The sequence below is a fragment of the Ovis canadensis genome, chromosome 3 (assembly GCF_042477335.2).
Source record: "Ovis canadensis isolate MfBH-ARS-UI-01 breed Bighorn chromosome 3, ARS-UI_OviCan_v2, whole genome shotgun sequence".
Taxonomy (NCBI): domain Eukaryota; kingdom Metazoa; phylum Chordata; class Mammalia; order Artiodactyla; family Bovidae; genus Ovis; species Ovis canadensis.
The window spans coordinates 102,189,731-102,213,553 of NC_091247.1; the positions used below are offsets into that span (position 1 = coordinate 102,189,731).

The window sequence follows — 23,823 nt, forward strand, 5'->3', positions numbered from 1 at the left end:
AAAAAGAAATTCTCAATAAAACACTAGCAACCAAATTTTAAAACATATAAAAAGGATTGCACACCATGACCAACTATCCCAGGACTGCAAGTTGGTTCAACACATGAAACCTGATTAATGTAATCCATCATGTATAAATAGGGTAATAGACCAAAATCACATAATCATCTCACAGATGAAGAAATATCATTTTACAAAATCCAACAGCCATTCACTGGAAAAACTGAAAGCGTTCCCCTCTCCCCAAGATCAGAAACAAGACAAGGATGTCCATTCTTCCCATTCTACCCAACACTGGACAGCAGGATCTAGCCAGAGAACTATAAACCATTTAGACAGGAAAAGAATGGAAAACAAAGAGAAAACTGTCTGGACTTGTAGCCAACATGACCATGTACATAGAAAATACAGAGGAATCCACAATGATTATTTACTTGCTCAGCAGTGTCCAACTCTTTGGACTATAGCCCGCCAGGCTCCTTGGTCCATGGGATTTTCCAGACAAGAATACTGGAAGAAATGTCATCCCCTTCTCCAGGAGATCTTCCCCACCCAGGGATCAAACCTGGGTCTCCTGCATTGGCAGGTGGATTCCTTACCATTGAGCCACCAGGGAAATCCACATCCACAAAAAACATTCAAACTATTAATAATACAGGAGTTCAGTAAGAACAAGAGATCAACATAGAAAAATCAACTGTACTTAAACTGTGCAATAAACAATCTGGAAATGAAATAAAAAATAATCCCATTTATGACAGCAAAAAAAATTAAATGTCTCAATAATTTTTAAAAAGTGTTGCAATTGTTATACACTGAAAACTAAAAAAAAAAAAAAAAAATCACTGGAAAAAACCTGAAGACTTAAATAAATGGAAATACATTCCATGTTCATGGATTTGAAGGCATAAGATTGTCTGCTGCTGCTGCTGCTAAGTCGCTTCAGTCATGTCTGACTCTGTGCAACCCCATAGACGGCCTCCTACCAGGCTCCTCTGTCCCTGGGATTCTCCAGGCAAGAACACTGGAGTGGACTGCCATTTCCCTCTCCAGTCCATGAAAGTGAAAAGTGAAAGTGAAGTCACTCAGTTGTGTCCAACTCTTAGCGACTGCAGCCTACCAGGCTCCTCCGTCCATGGGATTTTCCAGCCAAGGGTACCGGAGTGGGGTGCCATTGCCTTCTCCAATAACATTGGCAATATTCCCAAAATCAATCTACAGAAGAAATCCGATCTCAACTGAAATCCCAGCTGCCTTTTCTTTTTTTTGCGGGGGGCTAAGGGGGGTGGCGGGGGTTGGGGGGTGGTGGGGGTGGGGAGGGCAGTAATTGAGAATCTAACCATAAAATCTGTAAAGAAATGCAAGGAACCCAGAATAGCCAAAACCAGCTCCAAAAGGAACAAAGAGAAATCACTCTCTCCAAATTCAAAACTTAATACTAAAGCTATAGTAATCAAAACAGTGTGATACTGCCCTAAGGACAGACCTATGGATCAATCAAACAGAACTGAGTCCAGAAATAAAACACTACACACACAGTCAACTGATTTGAACAAGGAATTAGAGAATGATCTTAAAAAAACAAACCAGGGCTGTGACAACTGAATGTCCACATGCGAAGAATGAACCTGGTTCCCTGTTGCTGCTGTTAAATCGCTTCAGTTGTGTTCAACTCTTTGCAGCTCTATCGACTGCAGCCCACCAGGCTCTTCTGTCCATGGGATTTCCCAAGCAAGAATACTGGAATGGGTTGTCATTTCCTCCTCGAGGGGATTTTCCCAATCCAGGGATTGAACCCAGGTCTCCTGCATTGAAATTCTTTACCGCTGATTTCAGACAACAGAAAAAAAATTAACCCCAGAAGGCACAAAGATCTAAAATTTCATTACCTTAGATTTGGTGATAATCTCTTAGATCTGACACCAAAAGCACAAGCAACTAAAGAAAAAACAAATAGATTAGAATTCATCAAAATTAGAAACTTTTGTGCTACAAACACCACCACCAAGAAACTGAAACAACTTCCTATGAGAGAAAAATAAGCATAATGCATAGAACGAGAGAAAATATTTGCAAACCGTATGTGATAAAGTGGCTTTTCTAGAATATAAAAAGAACTCTTATTCCTCAATAATAAAGAACTCAATTTTAAAATGAGCGAAGGATCTGAACAGATAGTTCTCCAAACAAGATATACAAAGACAGATACTCAACACCTTAAGTCATCAAGAAGTGCAAACCAAAAGTCACAATAAGATACCACTTCACACCAACTAGAATGGCTATCATCAAAAAGTCAGATGATAGTAAATGTTGACAAAGATGCAAAGAAACTGAAACTCTAATATATTGTTGGCTGGAATATAAAACAGAGCAGCAGCTTTGACAGTTCCTGGAAAACAAGCTAACCTACTCAACAGTTTCTAAAAAAGTTAAATCTAGAGTGACCAAGCAATTTCACTCTTAGGCATATACCCACACAAAAACTTATACACTTACAAGGTATAAGTTTATACTTAAAACTTGTAACAGTATTATTCAAAAGAGCCAAAAAACCCCTATCTCCTCTAACTGTTGTATGGATGAGTTAATCAAATGTGGCACATTCATACAATGAATTCTGAAGGCATGTGATTCTAGACTTAAATTCCAACTACTACGGTATCATCAACGACATCTACTAGTTTCATCAGAGCTCGGTACCTAAAACCTAATGAACACAAACTTAATTTCATTAAAACAGTACTTACTGTGTTTCTGGACACTGCTCATATGAAGTTTATGGAATGAAACAAGTTTCAAAAACAGAAAAACCAAATAATATTTTGTATCTCAATAAAAGTACCTTTCCATCACCAAAGGGAGGTCTGAAAACCAATGATTCTAAACAAAGGACTGCTAGCTGGGTGAAAAGCAGGGATTCCTCTGAAAGAACACACCTAAAAGTTTCTATATCATGTCTGAAATGGGAAGGAATGAAATGCCAAATCGCCATCGCTTTCATGGGAAATAGGCTATGAGACAGGTAGTTATTAAATCAAAGGAAGAAAGAAATCGGGCACACTTAACCACAGGTTCTGGAGTCCCATTTGGCTTATTAGCTGAGAGGCTGTAAGCCTCAAGCACATTATTATGCTAAATCAGTTTCCCCCACTACTTGTTATAGAGTAGTTCTTATCTCTTTGTACCTTTCCCTTCCTCTAGATTCTTAAACTAGTTACAGCATACTTACTGCCTCTACATTAAGTGTTCTCATTACTGAAATTATGTAAATTCTGTGATTACTGCTAGGGCAAGTACTATACTGTGTTTATTTCAATATTGTTTAATAACAGTTCAAATTACTTCATTTAAAATTTCTTAACAGTACATATTTAACAAAAGGAAGGAAAGCTATGACAAACCCAAACAGCATATTAAAAAGCTGAGACATCACTTTGCTAACAAGGTCCATATAGTCAAAGTTATAGTTTTTCCAGGAGTCAGATATGGATGTGAGAGTTGGACCATAAAGAAGGCTGAACACAGAAAAATTGATGCTTTAGAACTGTGGTGCTAGAGAAGACTTTAGAAAGTCGCTTTGACTGCAGGGAAATCGAACCATCAATCCCAAAGGACCCTGAATCACTGGAAGGACTGATGCTTAAGCTCCAATACTCTGGCCACCTGATGCAAAGAGCCAACTCACTGGAAAAGACCCTGATGCTGGGACACACTGAAGGCCAGAGAAGGGTGAGGCAGAGGCTGTGATGGCGGGACAGCATCAGCGGCTAATGGGCATGGATTCCAGCAGACCCTGGCAGACAGCGAAGAGCAGAGGGATCCACGGGGTGGGAAGTGCCGGTCACGACCTAGCCACTGAACGACAAAAGTTAGAAAGGGAGGGGAAAGGAGTCATTTGTGTGTCACTAAAACATTCGAATGCTGTTACGTCAATGTTTTCTCCCTGCTCTTCCCTCTATCACATATTATCACAAACTAAGAAGTGAATCGCAACTAAGGCCTCATCCTTCACAAAGCCACTTTTAATAATAGAAAATTCAGTAAGATGGTCAGATCATCTCAAAAGTAAGCTTTCCTATACTAATAGCAACCAAAACTGCAAGATACCTAGAAATAAACCAAACAAGAAATATCCTAAAGGTGCAAATGAAGAAAATAATAAAATATTACTGATAATTAACCAGAGAAGTATGTCGTTACTAATTTGTTTATCACTACATTTCAGCACTATATTAGGCACTTAAAAACTTAAACAGACACTCAATGTATGTCTCGAACGGAATGATTCAATACCATAAAGATAAAAGTGTACCAAATAATCTAAAAACTTAATAGGATTCCTAATTAAAATCAGTCCCAAGAGATTTTTAATAGACCTTGATAAACTCACTTATTACATAAAAGAATAAAAGTATGAGTGGGTAAACTATCAAGAGCATGAACATGCCCACATATATCTCAAGTTTTCCTCTGAGTGATACTCAAGCATTCTAAGCACCTGTTGGACAAACATTAATGAAAGTCAAAAAGCTTGGAGAACGTCTCACCAATGTCTAGCTCTTAAGTTTAGGAATCCCTAAATAAACAGTTCTCAAGACAGTTTCCCCTCAAGACTTATTCAGGGCATCTAAACCAAATCAAGAGGTCATAACTACTTTCCACATAACACTTTGAGGCCTTTTTCATTCTCATTTCCTCACAACTATGAGGTGTTTTCCAGAGGCCACATGGTGTGTGGTTTGCTGCACACTGAATGCACAAGCAGGTTAAGAATCAAGTTATCTTCTACTAAAACAGACTGTAGAGGTTTACGAGCCATTTAACACCATTACTTTCATTAATTTTTGAAAGTGATTATTTAGCAATGTTATGTATGCTAAATATGTGATGCTTATTGTTTTTATATTTAAATCAATATATTTAAAGAATCTTTCAGTTTTAATTTGTAATGTGGTATCCATTAATATGGGCTTCCCAGGTGGCTCAGTGGTAAAGAATCTGCCTGCCAATGCAAGATATGCAGGTTTGATCCCCAGGTAGGGAAGATCCCCTGGAGGAGGAAATGACAACCTACTCCAGTATTCTTGTCCACTGAAAAATCCCATGGACAGAGGGGCCTGGCAGGCTACAGTCCATAAGGTCACAAAGAGCTGGACATGACTGAGTGACTTAACACACCCACAGACATTGACTGATATAACCCACATGAAGAAAAGCCTTTTCGGTTCCCAAGAGTGTAAAGAGGTCCTAGGACCAGAAAGTTTGAGAACTGCTTTTCTAACTTAACCAGACACTCTGGTCCTCAGTTAAACAAAGCTTTGCCCAATGTATAGACCAACTGCCAGACTGGAATAAACTTAGAAGGAAAGTCAAGTCCAACTAGCTGGTAAGCAATATCAAAAATACCTACATAAGCTCCTCAGAGATCACCAGTATAGAAGGCTGAAGAGGTTACTAGCAGCTCACAAGTTTATCATCTGTTTTTTTACCCATTTATGACAAACTAGGACATCTTCCCCTCCTTTTAGGTATCAATCACCTGAAGTATCAGTGCAGGAACAAGGTAAGCCAAGGGAATGGTCAGATTATACATTTTTTTTCTTTTTTGATCTAACGTATGCAAATAGTTTATTCTTAATTCAAAAATTAAGCAAATGAGAACTAAATTTCTTTGCTGAACTGGACTACCTGACACATTTGCCACCTGGACTACTTCCTCTGGGAAGCTCTGGAGTACCTGCTATGCTCACACAGGTCCCTTAAGCAGATCACCATGTTCCTATCTCAGGGGAGGGCCCCGCGACCCTGTGATCTTACCTGAGTCAGGTGAATGTGTGAAACCAAGACGAAAGTCTAGAACACAGACAGTTGTCTGTGAGACAGCCAGAACTCCCCTAAAGGCAGGAATCTTGCCAGGAATGACAGCATTATATGTCATCAAAAGCAAAGAGCTACTGTACTAGTTCACCTGCTTATTTAACTTGCACGCAGAGTACATAATGCAAAACGCCAGGCTGGATGAATCACAAGCTGGAATCAAGATTGCCAGGCGAAATATCAACAACCTGAGACTTGCAGATGATAGCACTACAGAAAATGAAGAGGAACTAGAGAGCCTCTTGATAGGGTGAGAGGAGTGTGAACATTCAAAACACGAAGATCATGGCATCCAGTCCCATCACTTCATGGAAATACATATGGGAAAAGTGAAAACAGTGACAGACTTTTATTTTCTTGGGTTCCAAAATCACTGTGGACAATGACTGCAGCCACAAAATTAAAAGATGCTTGCTTTTGGAAGAAAAGCTATGACAAACCTAGACTGCCTATTAAAAAGCAGAGACATCACTTTGCCAACAAAGGTCCTTCTAGTCAAAGCTATGGTTTTTCCAGTACTCATGTATGGATGTGAGAGTCGAACTATAAAGAAGGCTGACAGTCAAAGAATTGATGCGTTCGAACGGTGGTGCTGGAAAAGTCCCTTGAACTGGAAGAAGATCAAACCAGTCAATCCTAAAGGAAATCAACCCTGAATATTCATTGCAAGGACTGATGCTGAAGCTCCAATACTTTGGCTTTCTAGTGTGAAGAGCCAACTCACTCAGGAAAAGACCCTGATGCTGGGAAACATTGAAGGCAAGAGGAGAAGGGGGCAACAGAGGATGAGATGGTTGAATGGCATCACTGACTCAATGGAAGTGAATTTGCACAAACTTCAGGCGATGGTGGAGGACAGGGAAGGCTGGCACATTCAGTTCATGGGGTCGAAAAAAGCTGGACACGACTTAGTGACTGAACAACAATAACTAGCTCACCACCAGCGAAAAGTCAGAGCTGAAGATGCCCCAGAACCACACTCAATCCTGAAGTGAAGTGAAAGTCACTCGGTCATGTCTTTGTGACCCCATGGACTACACAGTCCATGGAATTCTTCAAGCCAGAATACTGGAGTGGGTAGTCTTTCCCTTCTCCAGGGGATCTTCCCAACCCAGGTATCGAACCCAGGTATCAAACCCAGGTCTCCCACATTGCAGGGCGGATTCTTTACCAGCTGAGCCACAAGGGAAGCCCACTCAATCCGGAAACAACTCTAATTCCTGAATGACATCCCCATCTTTATGTCTGACTGTGAGATCAGTGAAATAATGATCTTTCTTCCCTCTACAGCCTTTGTGATGGAATGGAAATGTATTAACCTTTCCAAATAAGTCAACAGAACACATTCCTTACAACGTGAAAAATACAACTACCACACTTGGGGGATTTTTAAAAAAGGATTAAAATGATGAATTGGAGGTTAACTGTGAAAAATTAGATAATCAGGATCATTTTTTCTCTGCACATACTAATAAAAGAACATCCATCGTGCTGTGTAAATGGAAACAGTAGGGCACTGCTAAAGCACACCAGGTACTGTGAGGTATGGCCCAATTACACAAATTGATGGCCAGAAAGGTTCCATGTGTTTTGTGTTAGTCACTCAGTTCAGTTCAGTCGCTCAGTCGTGCCCAACTCTTTGCGACCCCATGAATCGCAGCACGCCAGGCCTCCCTGTCCATCACCAACTCCCGGAGTTCACTCAGACTCACATCCATCGAGTCCGTGATGCCACGCAGCCATCTCATCCTCTGTCGTCCCCTTCTCCTCCTGCCCCCAATCCCTCCCAGCATCAGAGTCTTTTCCAATGAGTCAACTCTTCGCATGAGGTGGCCAAAGTACTGGAGTTTCAGCTTTAACATCATTCCTTCCAAAGAAATCCCAGGGCTGATCTCCTTCAGAATGGACTGGTTGGATCTCCTTGCAGTCCAAAGGACTCTCAAGAGTCTTCTCCAACACCACAGTCGCTCAGTCATGTCCAATTCTTTGTGACCCCATGGACTGCAGCCTGCCAGGCTCCTCTGTCCATGGGATTCTCCAGGGAAGAATACTGGAGTGGGCTGCCATTCCCTTCTCCAGAGGATTTTCCCAACCTAGGGATCAAAAGTGGGCCTCCTGCATTGCAAGCAGATTCTTTACCATCTGAGCCACCAGGGAAGCCCGGGAAGAAACAAAAATATTGGCCATGTATTTTGTCTGTATGATCTGTGAATACTGAATCTTACCCCAGTCAACTGAAAAAGGAAACTTGCTTAACACCTATCAAAATCTCACTCAGAATTTCATAAGCTAAAACAAAATTCTAGAACTCTATGTTAAAGGTCAGTCACTGATATAACATAACATATGTAATCCAAATAAGATCCCTCAGATCAGATGTGCGTGTGTGTGTGTAATGTGAGCGCATGTCCGCACTCAGTCATGTCCAACTCTTTTGTGACCACATGGACTGTAGCCCACCAGGCTCCTCTGTCAACGGAATTTTCCAGGCTAGAATACTGGAGTGGGTTGCCATTTCCTTATTCTGGGGATCTTCCCAACCTAACCCACATCTCTTCTGTCTCCTGCACTGGCAGGTGGGTTCTTTACCACCTGGAAGCCCTCAGATTAGACACTAAAATCCAACTCTAAATGAACACTGAGTGGCTAAAAATTTAAAATAACAATATAAAGATTAAAATAGTCACATATTTTATGTTCTTTCCAGTAACTGAAAAGTGGCCCAATGCCTTAACTTGACAGCTAATAAGTAGGTGCTCATTTCTCACCCAGTTCTTTCTGAGCAGAAACATGTCTGGCTTAAGACAACTGGGAAGGGAAGGGAAGGTGGGAGGAATCCACAAAGCATTAAAAAACAAAGAAACTTGGTATTGGCTTATGAGAAAATGTGTTTTTCACTGACACTGCCACCATTTTTCCTTCAACATGAGCCAAAAAATAAAGGCTGCAGATTTAGTGTGAGGGGAAAAAAATCCAATAGCCTTCTTTCTATCCTATCAAACCAATCGTAACAGGTTCCAGTGTTTGCAATTTAAACTTTATGTCATCCATAAACAATGTTATGAATCTGTAACACTTTTCTCTAAAAAATACACACAGAAGAATAAATATTTCTCTTCTCAATAGCTTTTTTTCTAATGTAAAAGAGATTGAAAAGATAACACATACATATGTTTTTTAATCTAAATAACAGAGTTCTGTAATCCTGATCCAAACAAACCAATTGTTAAAAAAAGATTTCTTAAAATAAGGATCAGTGAAATTAGAAAACTGACAACTGACTATTTAAGAAACCATTGATAGTATTCCTTGGGTTTAATGGCATTGTGTTTGTGTTTTAGGCTGTGTTTCTGCGTTTTTTTTTCCCCCTCAGGTATTCACCTTTCAGATACACTTAAAGGATTTACACATGAAATGATTTTCAGAGTTGCTTTAAAATATCCAGCAGGTAGATGAAACAGGACCAGTCACGTGACAACAATGGCTGAAGCTGGGTAACTGGTACAGGAAGCTTTACTACACTCATCTCTCCATTTCTTGTGTAAGGCTGAGGAAAAAGAAGTATCTCAGACACCAAAACATCCTGTCAAAAGCACAGAAATTTTTGCCCCACTAGATCACCCCAGAATTCTGCTTATTTTTTCTTATTTATCTGGCTACTCTTCAAACCAACCAACTTCCTCCAACAGACCTCTAACTGAAATACAAGACACTTCGTGTCTTTTTAACTCCATTCAACAGCTAGGTGAGGGCCAGGTCAGGATACGACCCAGGATTCCAAATCACAACTAGTAATCGCATTCAAACTTCAAGAGCAAATACACGTTTTGAGTCGAAATGAACTATCACAGGGTGTTGTTTTTGTTTTTCGAATTTCTCTTATTATGCCCAGTATTTGAACTAACTTTGGTGAGTAGTTTACAAAGGTGAAAAATAACATATGTTGTTCACTCCCAGGAAGTAAGCCCTTTCCATGAAGAGGGGTAAAGAACTCCACCGAATATGACACCCAGGAATGTTACAATCATCTCGGGGTACTCAACTCTACATACACCCTTAAGCTCCCTCGCCCCCAAAGCCTTCTTAAGTGGTTAGAAAAGAGCGACCCTGGTTGGTTTGTTTCATCTCCTCCTTTCTTAGGGGAGGTGCTAGCGAGTAAAGAAATGACCAAAAGGCCGGAAGAAGGAACGCGAAAAGCATGGAGTCTGGACAATCAGCCCGTAAGTAATTGAAAGCTGAACCAAATTAACTGAAGTTAAGACAGAGCAACCTGCTACGCTCCTCGCGTTGTCTCTAACGTGCCTGAGAGGCTCCGAGGGGGAGAACACCTGGCTGGAGGCACGTCGCATTCCAAACCCTTCTCTCTCCAAGAATTCACAGGCACACAGGCAAAAGAAAAGAACTCTTCCAGACCTCCGCCAAGAGCAGCGCCGCAACAACTCCCACCCGCCCGTGCCACGGTGGCCAAGCGGCCCCCGGCTCCGTGAGGCCGCCCGAGCCCTGCCCCACGGCACCGCGAACCCCAGAACGACTCCCGGCTCCTCAAGCCAGAGACCTTCTCGCGAGCCGGGCGAGGGGACGGAGTCTCGGCTGGGACCCCGCTAGCCGCCGAGGCCCTCCTCGCCCGCCCGGAACTGGGGTCTCGGGCCCGCGCTGCCCACTCTGGGTCCCGGCCTGTGCCTCGCGGGGCCGCTCTCGAGCCTCGACCTGGGTCCGCCCCGCGCCCGCGGGAGCCGCGCGACCCCCTGAGCCGCGCCGGCCGCCGCGGTGAGGACCCCGCCACTAGTACCTGTCTTCGCTCTTGTTTTTCTGCTTCTTCCCCATCGTGTGTCAGCGGCGCTCGCAGCCCCAGCCCCTCTACTCGGTCTCTCACAGACCCGCTGTCCCTCGGCTGACTTCGGTCTCCGCTCGGCTCCGTGCCCCTCGCGCTGCCGCCTCTCGCACCCGGCTCTCCACAGACCCGCGCACTGGGACAGGGCACATATGGTGTGAGCTCCGAGTGCGCAAGCGCATCGCCCCGCCGCCTCGGCGTGGGGACGCAGGGCGCGGCTCATCGAGAGCTGCGCCGCGGGTAGAGCGTCTCTAGTTACCCGTCCGTCAGGCGGGAACCCGAGCGCCCTCTTCCGGCAAGCGTCCGCGGCGCTCCGAGGTCCGCGGGGTTTCAAGATTCTAGAACCTGGAGGTGGACAATGAGGTTGAAAATTTCCCCGGTCGGCCCTCTCCCTGCTGGGGGACGCAGAGTTGGGGAATTGGATCTCAGTTCAAAAGCCGACTTTGGGCTTCCCTTCCACCTTTAACCTCTGTCCCTCTGTACTCAGCTGCGTGAAGTTCAATAAAGAAGCATAGTGAGCCACGGGTGAGCCGTCTGGGTGTTCCAAAGGGAGGCAGAAATCCACAATATTGAGCCTCGTAGTCTTGTCCATGAATTACCAAAACAAATAAACAAACCATTAAAAAAAAAGGACACACCCATTAATTCTCCTAAATAGATCATGATCTTTACATTCAAACCGAGAACAAGCTCTAAAAATTTATGTCAGGGAAGTCGCGAGGGAGCATACTAGGGTTGTAAAAGTGTTTTATATCCGGATCTGGACAACGACTCTATGTATTAACTATGTAAAAACTTACACGTAAGTTATACTTTAATTGTTTTTTAAAGGGGGGAATTTTTCAATAAACCGAATGGAAACAAAATTGGAGTGCCACTCCAGAGCAGGGTCATTGCTATTTCCTTTCTGATGTAACACTGTTGATGTGTCAGAGCCTAAGAACGTCGACTCCAGGCTAAGCACTTAAGAAACTACAATCTCCGGCGTACTTCGCTCCCCAGCCCTCTCGGCTGTTTACTCGGAGAGAGGGAAAGGTTCGTTCAAACGCCAAGAGTTCGGAGAGCCGGAGCAGAGGAAAGGTGGAGAAGGGCGCACGCGCAGAAGCGCTCGCCGCGCGCACTTCCCCCCTCCTGCGCACTACCTCCACTTCCTGGGACGTCGCAGCGGCTATCGCGTGAGATCCGCGGCCAATGAGGAGGCGGAAGTGACGGCCGCTTCGCAGCTACCCGCAGCTGCTTGGAGGCTGAAGCCAGAGAGGATTGCTCTTCTGGAGAGGCTGGTTCTTCGTATCTCAGGTATCGCCGAGAGCTCAGGTGAGGCAGAGAGTGGCGTGAAAAAACCGGCCATACATCCTGGTGCTAGCGGACGCCCGACTGCTCCGCATCCTGCCTAGGCGAGGGAGGGGCGCGGCTCGGGCCCGGGAGTCCCCGCCACGGGGGAGGCTTTGGCGCATGCGCCGGGGAGGCTTTGAAGCTGGGGGCCCCTCGCCTCTGCCCTCGTCTGTTCCCGGGGTGCGGGGAGTGGCGAGGGTACTTTTGGGAAGCGGCTGCCGTGCGGTTAACGGTGAGGCCCCCTGGTTGTTTTGGCGGGTGCATACAGGGGAATCGCGGAAATGGTTAGGTAACTTCAGGACACGTCCCTCCCCACCATTCAGTTGAACTGAAAAAAGAATCGGAAGCTTTTGGTTTGGAGAATGAAGTTATCTCTGCACCATCTCCTTTCCCCCTTTCTGAAGGCGATGGCCAGCACAACCTGCCCCCTAGAACAACTCTTGTTAATCGCTTCTCCTCCCAATCATCCAGAGTTAAATTCTGAGCTCAGCCTGTAAAACTCCAGGGACAAGCATCCGCTACGCCCCTTGTAAAGAACAAGGTCTGGCAAGCAAGTCTGTGTTTAACGCATACTACTTTTCTGTCTCATCCGCCCCGATCCTGAGAGTCATAGCCTTAAGTTTTTCTTGAGAAGTAGGGAGTGTGAAATGTATTTGAAATGCAGGTCCTTTAAAAGTTTATCGCCTGTGAGGAACTTACATTTTGGTTTTTAAAACCCAGACATACTTTTAAAACATAACCATAATTTGAACAATAGCTAGACACATGCTACTTCAGCCGTTGACAAATATTTTTTGCGCACCTGCAGTGTTCCCCACATTGCTAGCTCCAGGAATACAAAGATAAAATCCAGGATGCTTTTAGACTGCTTTTCATGTGGGGAAAAAAAATGGAATCAGAGGAGAATTTTGCAGGAAAACTATTTCAGTTCAGTTCAACAGTTAATAGAGGGTCTGGTGGGCCAGTCTGTGTCAGAAGCTGGGCAAATGAGCTCACAAATTTCAGATTATTTAAAAGTGCTTCAGTAGTAGTTGAAAACATATCATAGTTGAGATCAACAGTCTCCTGCTTTGACAACTTATAAATTTCTGTGGTAATAACCCAGAAGTACATAAAATCACCATCTAACTGTTGCTGGTAGAAAATAACTTATTTTAAAATACGCAGTTGAAATAGATAACCAACAGAGACACTGTATAGCACAAGGAACTCTGTTCAGTAATCTGTAGTAACTTAAATGGGAAAAGAATTTGAAAAAGGGAATTGAGTATGTATAAATTAATCACTTTGCTGTATACCTGAAATACAACATTGTAAATCAACTATATGCCAATATAAAATAAAAATTTTAAATAAATAGACTATGTCATTGAGATCTGAATTAGAGTCTGTTTTTAAACTCCTATCTTACATAGAGGAGTGATGGTAAAATCAATATGCTTTTAGTATTTGGAATGTTGTTTGACATCAAAGTTATGAGCACTGAGTGTCACTAAATCAATACTAGTATCAATCTTTGTGGGCTCTTAGACTTTATTAGTTACTGAGAGAACAGAATTGGAAACTAGAGCTTAGGGACACCAGGCAGAGTTCTTTACACAAGTTGTAATGAGCTCTCTTCAGAGTTAAAATCATTTAGGCAGAGATGAAAAATAATGTTTTTTGCTCAAATGTGCTCTATCTTAAAAGCAAAATTTGGTGTGTACACATATGTGTAAAACATGGCTACAGTTACACTTTATCACGTTTGCAGCCATTTCTGCTTTGCGTCTCTTTTCCTTTGGTAGAGAATACTGTCAGTATACAACCCCAGGTCTAGTTTCAGCTACTCATTTCTTTCTGGTCTGGTGATGGTCTTAAAGATTTCTTTGCTTTAGAATAGTAAACAAAGTCAAAAGCACTCTAACCTTTGGTCTAAGTTATTTTTGACTAGTGTGACTTCCCCGGTGGTACAGAACCCACCTGCCAGTGCAGGAGACATAAGAGACAGGGTTTGATCCCTGGGTCGGGAAGATCCCCTAGAGGAGGACGTGGCAACCCACTGCAGTATTCTTGCCTGGAGAATGCCATGGACAGAGGAGCCTGGCAGGCTACAGTCAGACACAACTGAAGCGACAACACGCAAGAGTGACTATAACCTGTTGAAAATTAAATTTTAAAATATTTAAGTAAAAATTCTTAACATGACATGGTTGGTTGTCAGCAGAACACTTTGTGAACTCCAAATTGTATATTTGCTAGCATTTTGGGAACTAAGAGAAAAGTTTCTTGTCTTATTTTTTTCTCCAACTTTGTAAACCTTCTCTCCTGCATCAAGGCTGAACCGTACCATTTAGAAGAATGGAAGCAAATGCATCTGTTGACATGTTTTCAAAAGTCCTGGAGAATCAGTTGCTTCAAACCACCAAACTAGTGGAAGAACATTTGGATTCGGAAATTCAGAAGCTAGATCAGCTGGATGAGGATGAATTAGAACGCCTCAAAGAAAAGAGACTCGAGGCTCTGAAGAAAGCTCAACAGCAGAAACAAGTAACCTCTCTGCACTGCTTTCTGAAATTGCTCTCACAGTATGCTTCTAACCACTTCTATATACACGTGCCTAAAGTTCTCAGTCTTTAGGGTTGTTTGACCTCAAAAGTACCTAATGCCATTAAAATTTTTCCCTGGGGGGGAAAGATAGTTTTTAAAGACACATTCCGAGTTAGCCCAATCAGGGTTAATTCATAGTCAAGTCCAAGAAACACCTGGTCCAGGATAATTTTCTGAGCTCAGATTTGTGTAGTTGAGGAGAGTATGGATGGGGAAGAACACTGGGAGAAATAGGGGTCTGCAGGTTCCCTTTCCGGTAGAGTTATGAGAAAGCCTATCATGATTTGTCTGGCTCAAAGCAAGTGTGTCATTAAGAAGTTTAAACTCTTTCCGTGTGAGAGTTTAAACTCCTTATGGAAACTCTACCAAAGAAGTAAGGTGAAAATACCAGGGCCTCCTGTAGCTCAGCATAAGCCAAACATGAAACAGATACCAAAACTGGTGATGCAGTCTGGGCTTCTGCCCCTTTCTAGTGCATTCAGAGGATGCGGTGTCTAGAAGTCATTTCATATGGGAAAGTCAAAAGCAGGCAGAAATGTTCAGTGTGGAACAGGGCAATCATGCGATATTTGAAGGGCTGCCCTGAAAGATAGATTAGAACTTCTCTCATCTGAGGTCCAGGCTGGGACCCACAGCCCAAAGTTCAGGATATATTGCAGTCAGTGGGAGAAGACTTTTCTGAGAACTAGAGAATACAGGTATTAATGTTTTTCAGGCACCTGTGTTTTCCCACCACCCTGTTACTCTCATGTTGTCTTGTCACAGTAGCTCAGTGAGATAGTTGTCTTATGGTCTCCACATTACAAATGAGGAATGTGAGGCTCAGAGCTTATGAGAACTCACAGCCTAATGAGGGCTCGCGCGGTGGTTCGAGTCCTCCTGTCTGCAAGTCCAGTCCTCCTTTTTATTAAAACCAAGTCTTGAGAAGGGCTTCCCTAACGGCTCACATGGTACAGAATCTGCCTACAATGTAGGAGACCCAGGTGCAGTCCCTGGATTGGGAAGATACCCTGGAGGAGGGTATGGCAATCCACTCGAGTATTCTTGCCTGTAAAATTCCATGGACAGAGGAGCCTGGCAGGCTACATACAGCCCGTGGGTCACAAAGAGCCGGACACGACGGAGCAACCAACACAGGCAGTAAGACAAAGGGATGGAGGGGAAAAAGGTTAAAAGACAGTAGAAGTCTTGAGAAAGGAAACAAGTTTCCACTTGAGGCAGTCAGCTTCCTGCCACGGGAAAGGTGCAGGAAACTGAAATACCTGTCCAACGTGGATGATAAGGGTCGAGGTAGTGATTTGGAGAATTGGATTAGCTGGACTTGTGGGTCCCTTTTTCTGGACACCACATGAGAAAACACCTTTTTCTTCACTGGATGCTGTCTGTGGGTGGCCAGGCTAGAAGAGTGCTGTCTCTGAGGTGGTCACCAAAAGTACACAGGGCTCCTCAGCTTCAGAGCCGTAGTACCCGCCCCCTCCCCAAACACCAGTTGGCTTTATCTCATAGCTGTTCTTTTTTAAAGCTTTGTAGTAACTTGGATCAGATTCTTTTGATTTTAGTAGTTTAAGTGCAAAGAAATTAAATAGATGTTTACATTCTCAATCTTTAAGCCTAATTTTTATTTTCAAAGTTCTAAGAAAACGTGTTTCGAGTTACCAAGACAGATAATTCCAAGCTATGCTGTGGAGATAGTCCTGGGCCACAGACTATTTCTGCACTGACACTAGAAAGATAGGAGAATACATCACCGAAAGGAATTCATTTCTAAGATAAAATCAACTTAATTACAAAATAATATAGTGATTTGGATATAAGAAATAAAATGACATTGAAAGAGATTTCAAATGTGTGATATTTCTCTTTTCTTCAAATTAGGAATGGCTTTCAAAAGGACATGGGGAATACAGAGAAATCCCTAGTGAGAGAGACTTTTTTCAAGAGGTCAAGGAGAGTAAAAAAGTGGTTTGCCATTTCTACAGAGACTCCACATTCAGGTAACTTTGTTTCCCCTCAGTGACTGTTTTTACATATGAAGAGATTGTTGACTGGATACCCTGACTTAATAGAGAAATTAAGAAAAATGTGAAAGGAAGTAATTCCTAAGTTGTCCCTTAGTACTGGAAGTCTGTATATTAAAATTAAGCAGTCAGCAAAGATTAACTTAAAAACCAGTGACATAAAAGAGTATAAATTGTTGGATTTCAGTATTTTCATAGAAGTGGCTATTTTCTGAATGATATTTCCCCTAGCTAATTTTAAAAACATCTTAGCAATGAGGACTTAAAATTTTTTTTTTTTAATATCAATTCCAAGAATTCCGCTTTTGTCCCTACTATTACAATACAGCCACAGTGTTGGAAATGGGGCCAACACGTGAACACCAAGTTTGAATTCAGTCACTCTAAACTGGCAATTCACAGAGAGATGACAGCTTGACAAGGCCTTTCCCCAGAAGCAGAGTTGGGACTTCAGGTTTGGCTGGAAGATGGAGAAAGTGATTTCTCTTAGATGAGCCCAGGTCTGCCAACCTGTCTTTGGAGGCTGATCCCTCAAAGTAAAAATAGCCCCAGAAGAGGTTATATCTTAAACCAGATGGCTTAAGCCTGTTTTTTCTCCCTAGCTGCAAAGTTTGAATAGTTGCCAACATCAGATGATGTGATAACAGACCTAGAATTGTATGAAAGCAATTTGCTGATGCTGAGCAGCTCCTGCGGAAACTCACACTTCAACCCAGAGTCTCCCTTGCTCACTGTGGCCCCAGCCCTGCCCTCTTCTCTCATCTCCATAGTCTGCTGACCCTTGTCTTTGCCTCCTCACCCAACAACATGGTTATTAGTGGCTGGGATTTAACTAATAGAATACAAATGAAAGAAAATAAAGTCAAGGTTGAATGAATTGATGCAAATATAGACAGATATCAAAGTTTTTAGTATGTGGTAATGCTAGACATTTCAGGCAGTATAAGATCCTGGAACATTCACAGTCTCCCTTGAAGTAAGTACTTTATAATGCCCATGCTTTTTTGTGTGTGGACACCAAGACTTGGAGAAATTAAGTGACCTGCCTGATGTCACGCAGTTGCTAAATGATAAAAGCACATTTGAGCCCAGCTTAATGCTATTTTAACTACATCATGACTGCTCCCTCTGGGTTTAAATTGGACTTAAAATTCAATTTTAAAAATGGATTAATTGGCCAATGGGACATACCTATTTAAAATAGATTCCATATTATTCCAGTAAAACCGTGGAGTTGATTTCTGTAGAAACCCTCGAGAATGTATTTCTCCAAATGATCTGTCACTTCTTTGGAGCTTCATTCAGAAACCACTTATTCTCTCCTGACAATTTTCACTATTAATAAAATCCCATTGCTTCACTGCATGAGTGATATATAAAAAGAATCACTCAGAGGTGATGAGGCATCAGGGTTATTAGAAACTCAGTGGACCTGAACTTAACTCAGGAAAAACTACCAAGAAGTACCCCAGAAACCTGCTAGTAAAGTCAGCTGTGGTGCTGGTGTATTAAATATCGAAAGCAGAGTAGTGACCAAACTTCGCTGAGCTTAGGAATCCCTTGCATGTTTCTCAGCTCAAGTCCCAGAGACTTTTGATTCATCTGTATGTTTTAAAAAGTTGATTGTACTAATTACCTCTGGGTAAGAACAACTGCTCACAGAGGTTTTTATAGTTCTCTCTCAGATACACCAAAGGGTTGGCCAGTTTAAAGTGTAATTTAAAGAAAATGCCACTTTTCCTTTTCAGGTGGCTCAATAAAAATACTGCTGGTATTTTGCACTTCTTTAGAACCATCATGACCATATATTTGTAGCCCTTAACCTTGATAGACTTCACACTAACAGAATTTGTACGGTTGGAAAGGTTCCTTCTCAGTGACATACTCAGTCTTTCTTAGTGACTTCCAGATACAATACTACCTGTACATTTCTAATTCTGAGCGGTGTCTTCTGAGCTCTGTCAAGTTCAGGTTTGTCTCTTTTATGAAATGCCAGGAAACATGCATAAGGAAAATGACTATTTTTTTATTCTTAGCCATGAACATGACAGCTTTGTGAGCCACCTAAGTCATATGTTGAGTACTTTGTTGTTTATGTATATCATTAGGGCAGATCCAGCCTTCTGGACTACAGTATCATAAGCGGTAGAGAAAGAGGTACCTACCCTATGAAATGGAAATGAGGTTATCTGGTAGATACATAGGTTGACTGGCAGATTATGCGATTCAGGAAAAGTAAAAACTTAGATGTGCCTTAATATTTATTTTGATAAAGAAATTGTCATTTTTAGCTTTTGGTTTTCTATGTGTTGTTATTTACAGGTGTAAAATACTAGACAGACATTTGGTGATACTGTCCAAGAAACATCTTGAAACCAAATTTTTGAAACTGAATGTGGAAAAAGCACCTTTCCTTTGTGAGAGACTGCGTATCAAAGTCATTCCCACACTAGCACTGGTGAAAGATGGAAAAACACAGGATTTTGTTGTTGGATTTTCTGACCTAGGAAATACAGATGACTTCACCACAGAGACCTTAGAGTGGAGGCTGGGGTGTTCTGATATTCTCAATTACAGGTAACTTGCAGCAAACCAGCAATTTATTTTAATTCCCATATTCAGTTGAAGTTTTTAGGTAATATTTATGTTCAGTTTAGTTCAGTTCAGTCACTCAGTTGTGTCCAACTCTTTGCACAGCACACCAGGCCTCCCTGTCCATCACCAACTCCCGGAGTTCACTCAGACTCACGTCCATCGATAAAGCCATCCAGCCATCTCATCCTCTGTTGTCCCCTTCTCCTCCTGCCCCCAATCCCTCCCAGCATCAGAGTCTTTTCCAGTGAGTCAACTCTTCGCATGAGTTGGCCAAAGTACTGGAGTTTCAGCTTTAGCATCAGTCCTTCCAAAGAAATCCCGGGGCTTATCTCTTTTAGAATGGACTGGTTGGATCTCCTTGCAGGCCAAAGGACTCTCAAGAGTCTTCTCCAACACCACAGTTCAAAAGCATCAGTTTTCAGCACTCAATTTTCTTCACAGTCCCAACTCTCACATCCATACATGACCACTGGAAAAATCATAGCCTTGACTAGACGGACCTTTGTTGGCAAAGTAATGTCTCCACTTTTTAATATGCTATCTAGGTTGGTCATAACCTTCCATCCAATGAGTAAGCATCTTTTAATTTAATGACTGCAGTCACCATCTGCAGTCATTTTGGAGCCCCCCAAAATAAAGTCTGACACTGTTTCCACTGTTTCCCCATCTATTTCCCATGAAGTGATGGGACCGGATGCTGTGATCTTCGTTTTCTGAATGTTGAGCTTTAAGCCAACTTTTTCACTCTCCTCTTTCACTTTCATCAAGAGGCTTTTTAGTTCCTCTTCACTTTCTGCCATAAGGGTGGTGTCATCTGCATATCTGAGGTGATTGATATTTCTCCTGGCAGTCTTGATTCCAGCTTGTGCTTCCTCCAGCCCAGCATTTCTCATGATATACTCTGCATATAAGTTAAATAAGCAGGGTGACAATATACAGCCTTGACGTATTCCTTTTCCTATTTGGAACCAGTCTGTTGTTCCATGTCCTGTTCTAACTGTTGCTTCTTGACCTGCATATAGGTTTCTCAAGAGGCAGGTCAGGTGGTCTGGTATTCCCATCTCTTTCAGAATTTTCTACAGTTTATTGTGATCTACACAGTTAAAGGCTTTGGCATAGTCACTAAAGCAGAAATAGATGTTTTTCTGAAACTCTCTTGCTTTTTTGATGGTCCAGCGGATGTTGGCAGTTTGATCTCTGGTTCCTCTGCCTTTTCTAAAACCAGCTTGAACATCTGGAAGTTCACAGTTCACGTATTGCTGAAGCCTGGCTTGGAGAATTTAGAGCATTACTTTACTAGCGTGTGAGATGAGTGCAATTGTGTGGTAGTTTCAGCATTCTTTGGCATTGCCTTTCTTTGGGATTGGAATGGAAACTGACCTTTTCCAGTCCTGTGGCCACTGCTGAGTTTGCCAAATTTGCTGGCATATTAAGTGCAGCACTTTCACAGCATCGTCTTTCAGGATTTGAAATAGCTCAACTGGAATTCTATCATCTCCACTAGCTTTGTTCCTAGTGATGCTTTCTAAGGCCCACTTGACTTCACATTCCAGGATGTCTGGCTCTAGGTGAGTGAGCACACCGTCATGATTATCTGGGTCATGAAGATCTTTTTTGTATAGTTCTTTTGTGTATTCTTGTCACCTCTTATTAATATCTTCTGCTTCTGTTAAGTCCATACCATTTCTGTCCTTTATTTTCATAAAATAAATATATTATTATTCATTTTTATGGTAATATTTATTTTATGGAAATAAATATTTCCATAAGCTTTATCTTGAAGCTGGAGATGAAGAAAAACTGCCACAAAGGAAAAGCGTATCTCTTAAAGTGTACCTTAGTATGATTTTACAGCAAAATCAGAGTTCCAAATAAAGTTGATCTTCGGTTTTAGAGTCCACCTAACTCTAAAAGTTTTCAAACAGATCCTATGAAATCTAATTCAGTATTCATCTGGAAACCCAGGATGACACTCGAGAAGAATTGACTCCTTCCTGCTTTAACCCAGGTTACTCAAATTGATAATGACTTATTTTCGAACATTGGATTTTTAATGTAGTTACTCCTGTATCACTTGTCGACTCTGATAAACTACATAACATCTCATTTCTATGTTTAGCTTAAATTACTTAACTATAAAGAACAATCTCAGTAGAAAATGACCTAAAATCCAGCTTCCATTTTCCACTCATCTCTTTGTTCACTTCACCAGTTTATCTAATTTCGCAGATTAGAGCACATCTTATGTATCTGTTTTTTATCTGCAAAAATAATAGGTTAAATTTTCCAGTTATTCCAGTATAAGTAGAAAATTCCCTCATCTTTTTATTTTCCTTCCTCCTTTTTCTCTGAATCTCTCCTACATGAGTATAAGTCATTTCTATATTGTAGAAATTGATTTTGAAGTTCAGGTTTTGTTTTCTTAAGTAAAACGTTAATATTAACTCGTGATTTCCAATTTTAAATAAGTTGGAAACTAGTGCAAAGAATTCTCATATATCATTCACCCGTATCCCTCAATTTTCAATATTTTATATTTGCTTTATCATTCTGTTTTGGGGTATATATAAACTTTTTTCAGAACCATCTGACTGAATATTGTAGCTGTATTGTCCCTTTGCTCCTAAATATTTTCTGTTTGCATTTCCTAAGAACAGGGACATTCTTATACATCCACAGTAAAAATTATTAAAATACAAAATACATAGTTTACAGACCTTATTCAAAGTCCATCATTGTCCCAATATATCCTCCATACTGAAGAAATGAGTCCCAAGTACTTACTGTGCATTTTTAGTTTCCTTTAACCTATAGCAATTTGTTCCCCTTGTTTTCCAATAGTTTAACATTTTTGACCAGTACAACTAGTTATTTCGTAGAGCGTCTCCCAGTTTGGGTTCATCTAATGTTTCACAGTAAGATTCGGGTTTTGCATATTTTCCACAGGTGTAATATGGAAGTGATGTGTTCTTCTTTCTCAGTGTACCGTATCGGGAGACATAGGGTGGTTTGTCTCATTGCTGGCAGTCTTATCTGAGCACTGGCTCATCAGTTGTCTACCAGGCTAACTGGTAATTTAAGGAAGACCTTTTGCAGACCCCACATTCGTTTACTTTTTCATTTATTTGTATTAGAATGGGCTATGGATTACTTTATTCAATGGGATATATTATGGAGTATTACTGTTATTATTTACTTTGAAGCTCAGATTGCCTCACATTTGCCCAGTGAGAGCCTTGCATTCTGGCTTTTGTGTGTTCTTGACACGTCCCCATAATCCTTTGAGCACTTTCTTTCTGGTGCAGGTAAGATCTTTTAGGGGGACCTGTGTTGTATTCTCCATAGGAATTGACTTTATCTCCAAGAAGCCATGATTCCCTTTGGTGGCAAATGATATTTCAAAACCAAGATCTTATTTTTCAGGTATCATGAAAAGCATTCTATACTAATTCAGGGTTAATGATAATGAGTTCCATGAGTTTGTTGTCTATAGTGATCTAAACATTAACAGATGTTAAATATGATCAAACTGGTCGTAACAGGCTATCGAAAATAGAGTGTCATTTTACTGTGTCATTTTCACAGGGATAGGAGTCTATTACAGATTCAGCATACCCAAAATATGACAATGACTGATTTCCTTCTATGGTTTTCAATCAGAGATTTTGTTGATACATTCCATGAAATGCTAATCAGTAATTAATGATAAAATAAAATGCTAGTCAAAAGCATTTAGTAGTACAAAGTAAGGTTTAAAACTGTGAATTATCATTATCAACTATTAACTATCAGTATTAATTTTTGGTACCCCTTCCTCAATACCAGCATTATAAAGAAAATTTTACTCTGTTCCATGTGTTCCAGTGAGGATAGATTTTTGTGTAGTTTAATATACCAGCTGTACTAAATCATAGAGAATTAAGTGTTTTTCATATTTGTTTCTTTTTAGTGGAAATTTAATGGAGCCACCATTTCAGAGCCAAAAGAAATTTGGAACAAACTTTACAAAGCTGGAAAAGAAAACTATTCGAGGAAAAAAATATGATTCAGACTCTGATGATGATTAGAAATTAGTTATAATTCTTTGTAAATCATCTTTTTATTTATCCTTACTTCACAATTAGATGTGTTTTCTAAACTCTATTGATTTCAGTATATTCATCTCCTGATGGTCACATTCTAGAGTTTTATGCAGTGGCATCATAGTGAAAAACATCTTTAATATTTTCTATGTGGAGCTTGTGTTTAAGTAGAGGAAAACTTCTGAGTTCTAAAATGATCTGAGGAGAGTCTGGATTCTCTATTTTTGAGATTGGTTTTATCACAGTGATTCTTACGTTTTTATACCATTCACAATTGTGTTTTTAATCTACTGGATTGAAAATAGAAATTCAGCACACTATTCCAGGACTAATTCTTACGCAGCATTATTTACTTTATAAAGAGGTCAAGTAACATTTACTGGTGTAACAGATAGCACTTGTAAATGAATTAGAAACACTCTTCACTTCTGGAATATATTTAAGTAATGATTAAAGAACTGTTTATTCTGTAAGCTGCATGGTGGTGTTGAGTCAA

The 23,823-nt window shown here is 41.2% G+C and overlaps 2 protein-coding genes across 4 annotated transcripts in view; one reads left to right on the top strand and one right to left on the bottom strand.

Annotated features, from left to right (window-relative positions):
• The window catches only part of EIF5B (eukaryotic translation initiation factor 5B), a 74,861-nt gene extending 62,772 nt beyond the window's left edge, over positions 1 to 12,089 (bottom strand). For both annotated transcript variants that reach the window (XM_069583845.1, XM_069583844.1), the window contains exon 1: positions 10,670 to 12,089. In XM_069583845.1, the coding sequence (XP_069439946.1) occupies positions 10,670 to 10,704 (35 nt within the window). In that variant the 5' untranslated portion in view covers positions 10,705 to 12,089. The remainder of the gene's footprint in view (positions 1 to 10,669) is intronic.
• On the top strand, positions 10,070 to 23,800 carry TXNDC9 (thioredoxin domain containing 9). Of its 2 annotated transcripts, XM_069583847.1 has the most exons (6): positions 11,052 to 11,236; positions 11,645 to 12,025; positions 14,361 to 14,572; positions 16,508 to 16,626; positions 18,973 to 19,227; positions 23,195 to 23,800. In XM_069583847.1, the coding sequence occupies exons 3-6, from the start codon at positions 14,384 to 14,386 to the stop codon at positions 23,310 to 23,312; spliced, it is 681 nt and encodes a 226-aa protein (XP_069439948.1). In that variant the 5' UTR covers positions 11,052 to 11,236; positions 11,645 to 12,025; positions 14,361 to 14,383; the 3' UTR covers positions 23,313 to 23,800. The 2 variants fall into 2 exon arrangements, with proteins under 2 accessions (XP_069439947.1, XP_069439948.1); XM_069583846.1 differs by having other exon boundaries at positions 10,070 to 12,025.
• Positions 23,801 to 23,823: the final 23 nt, after the last annotated feature.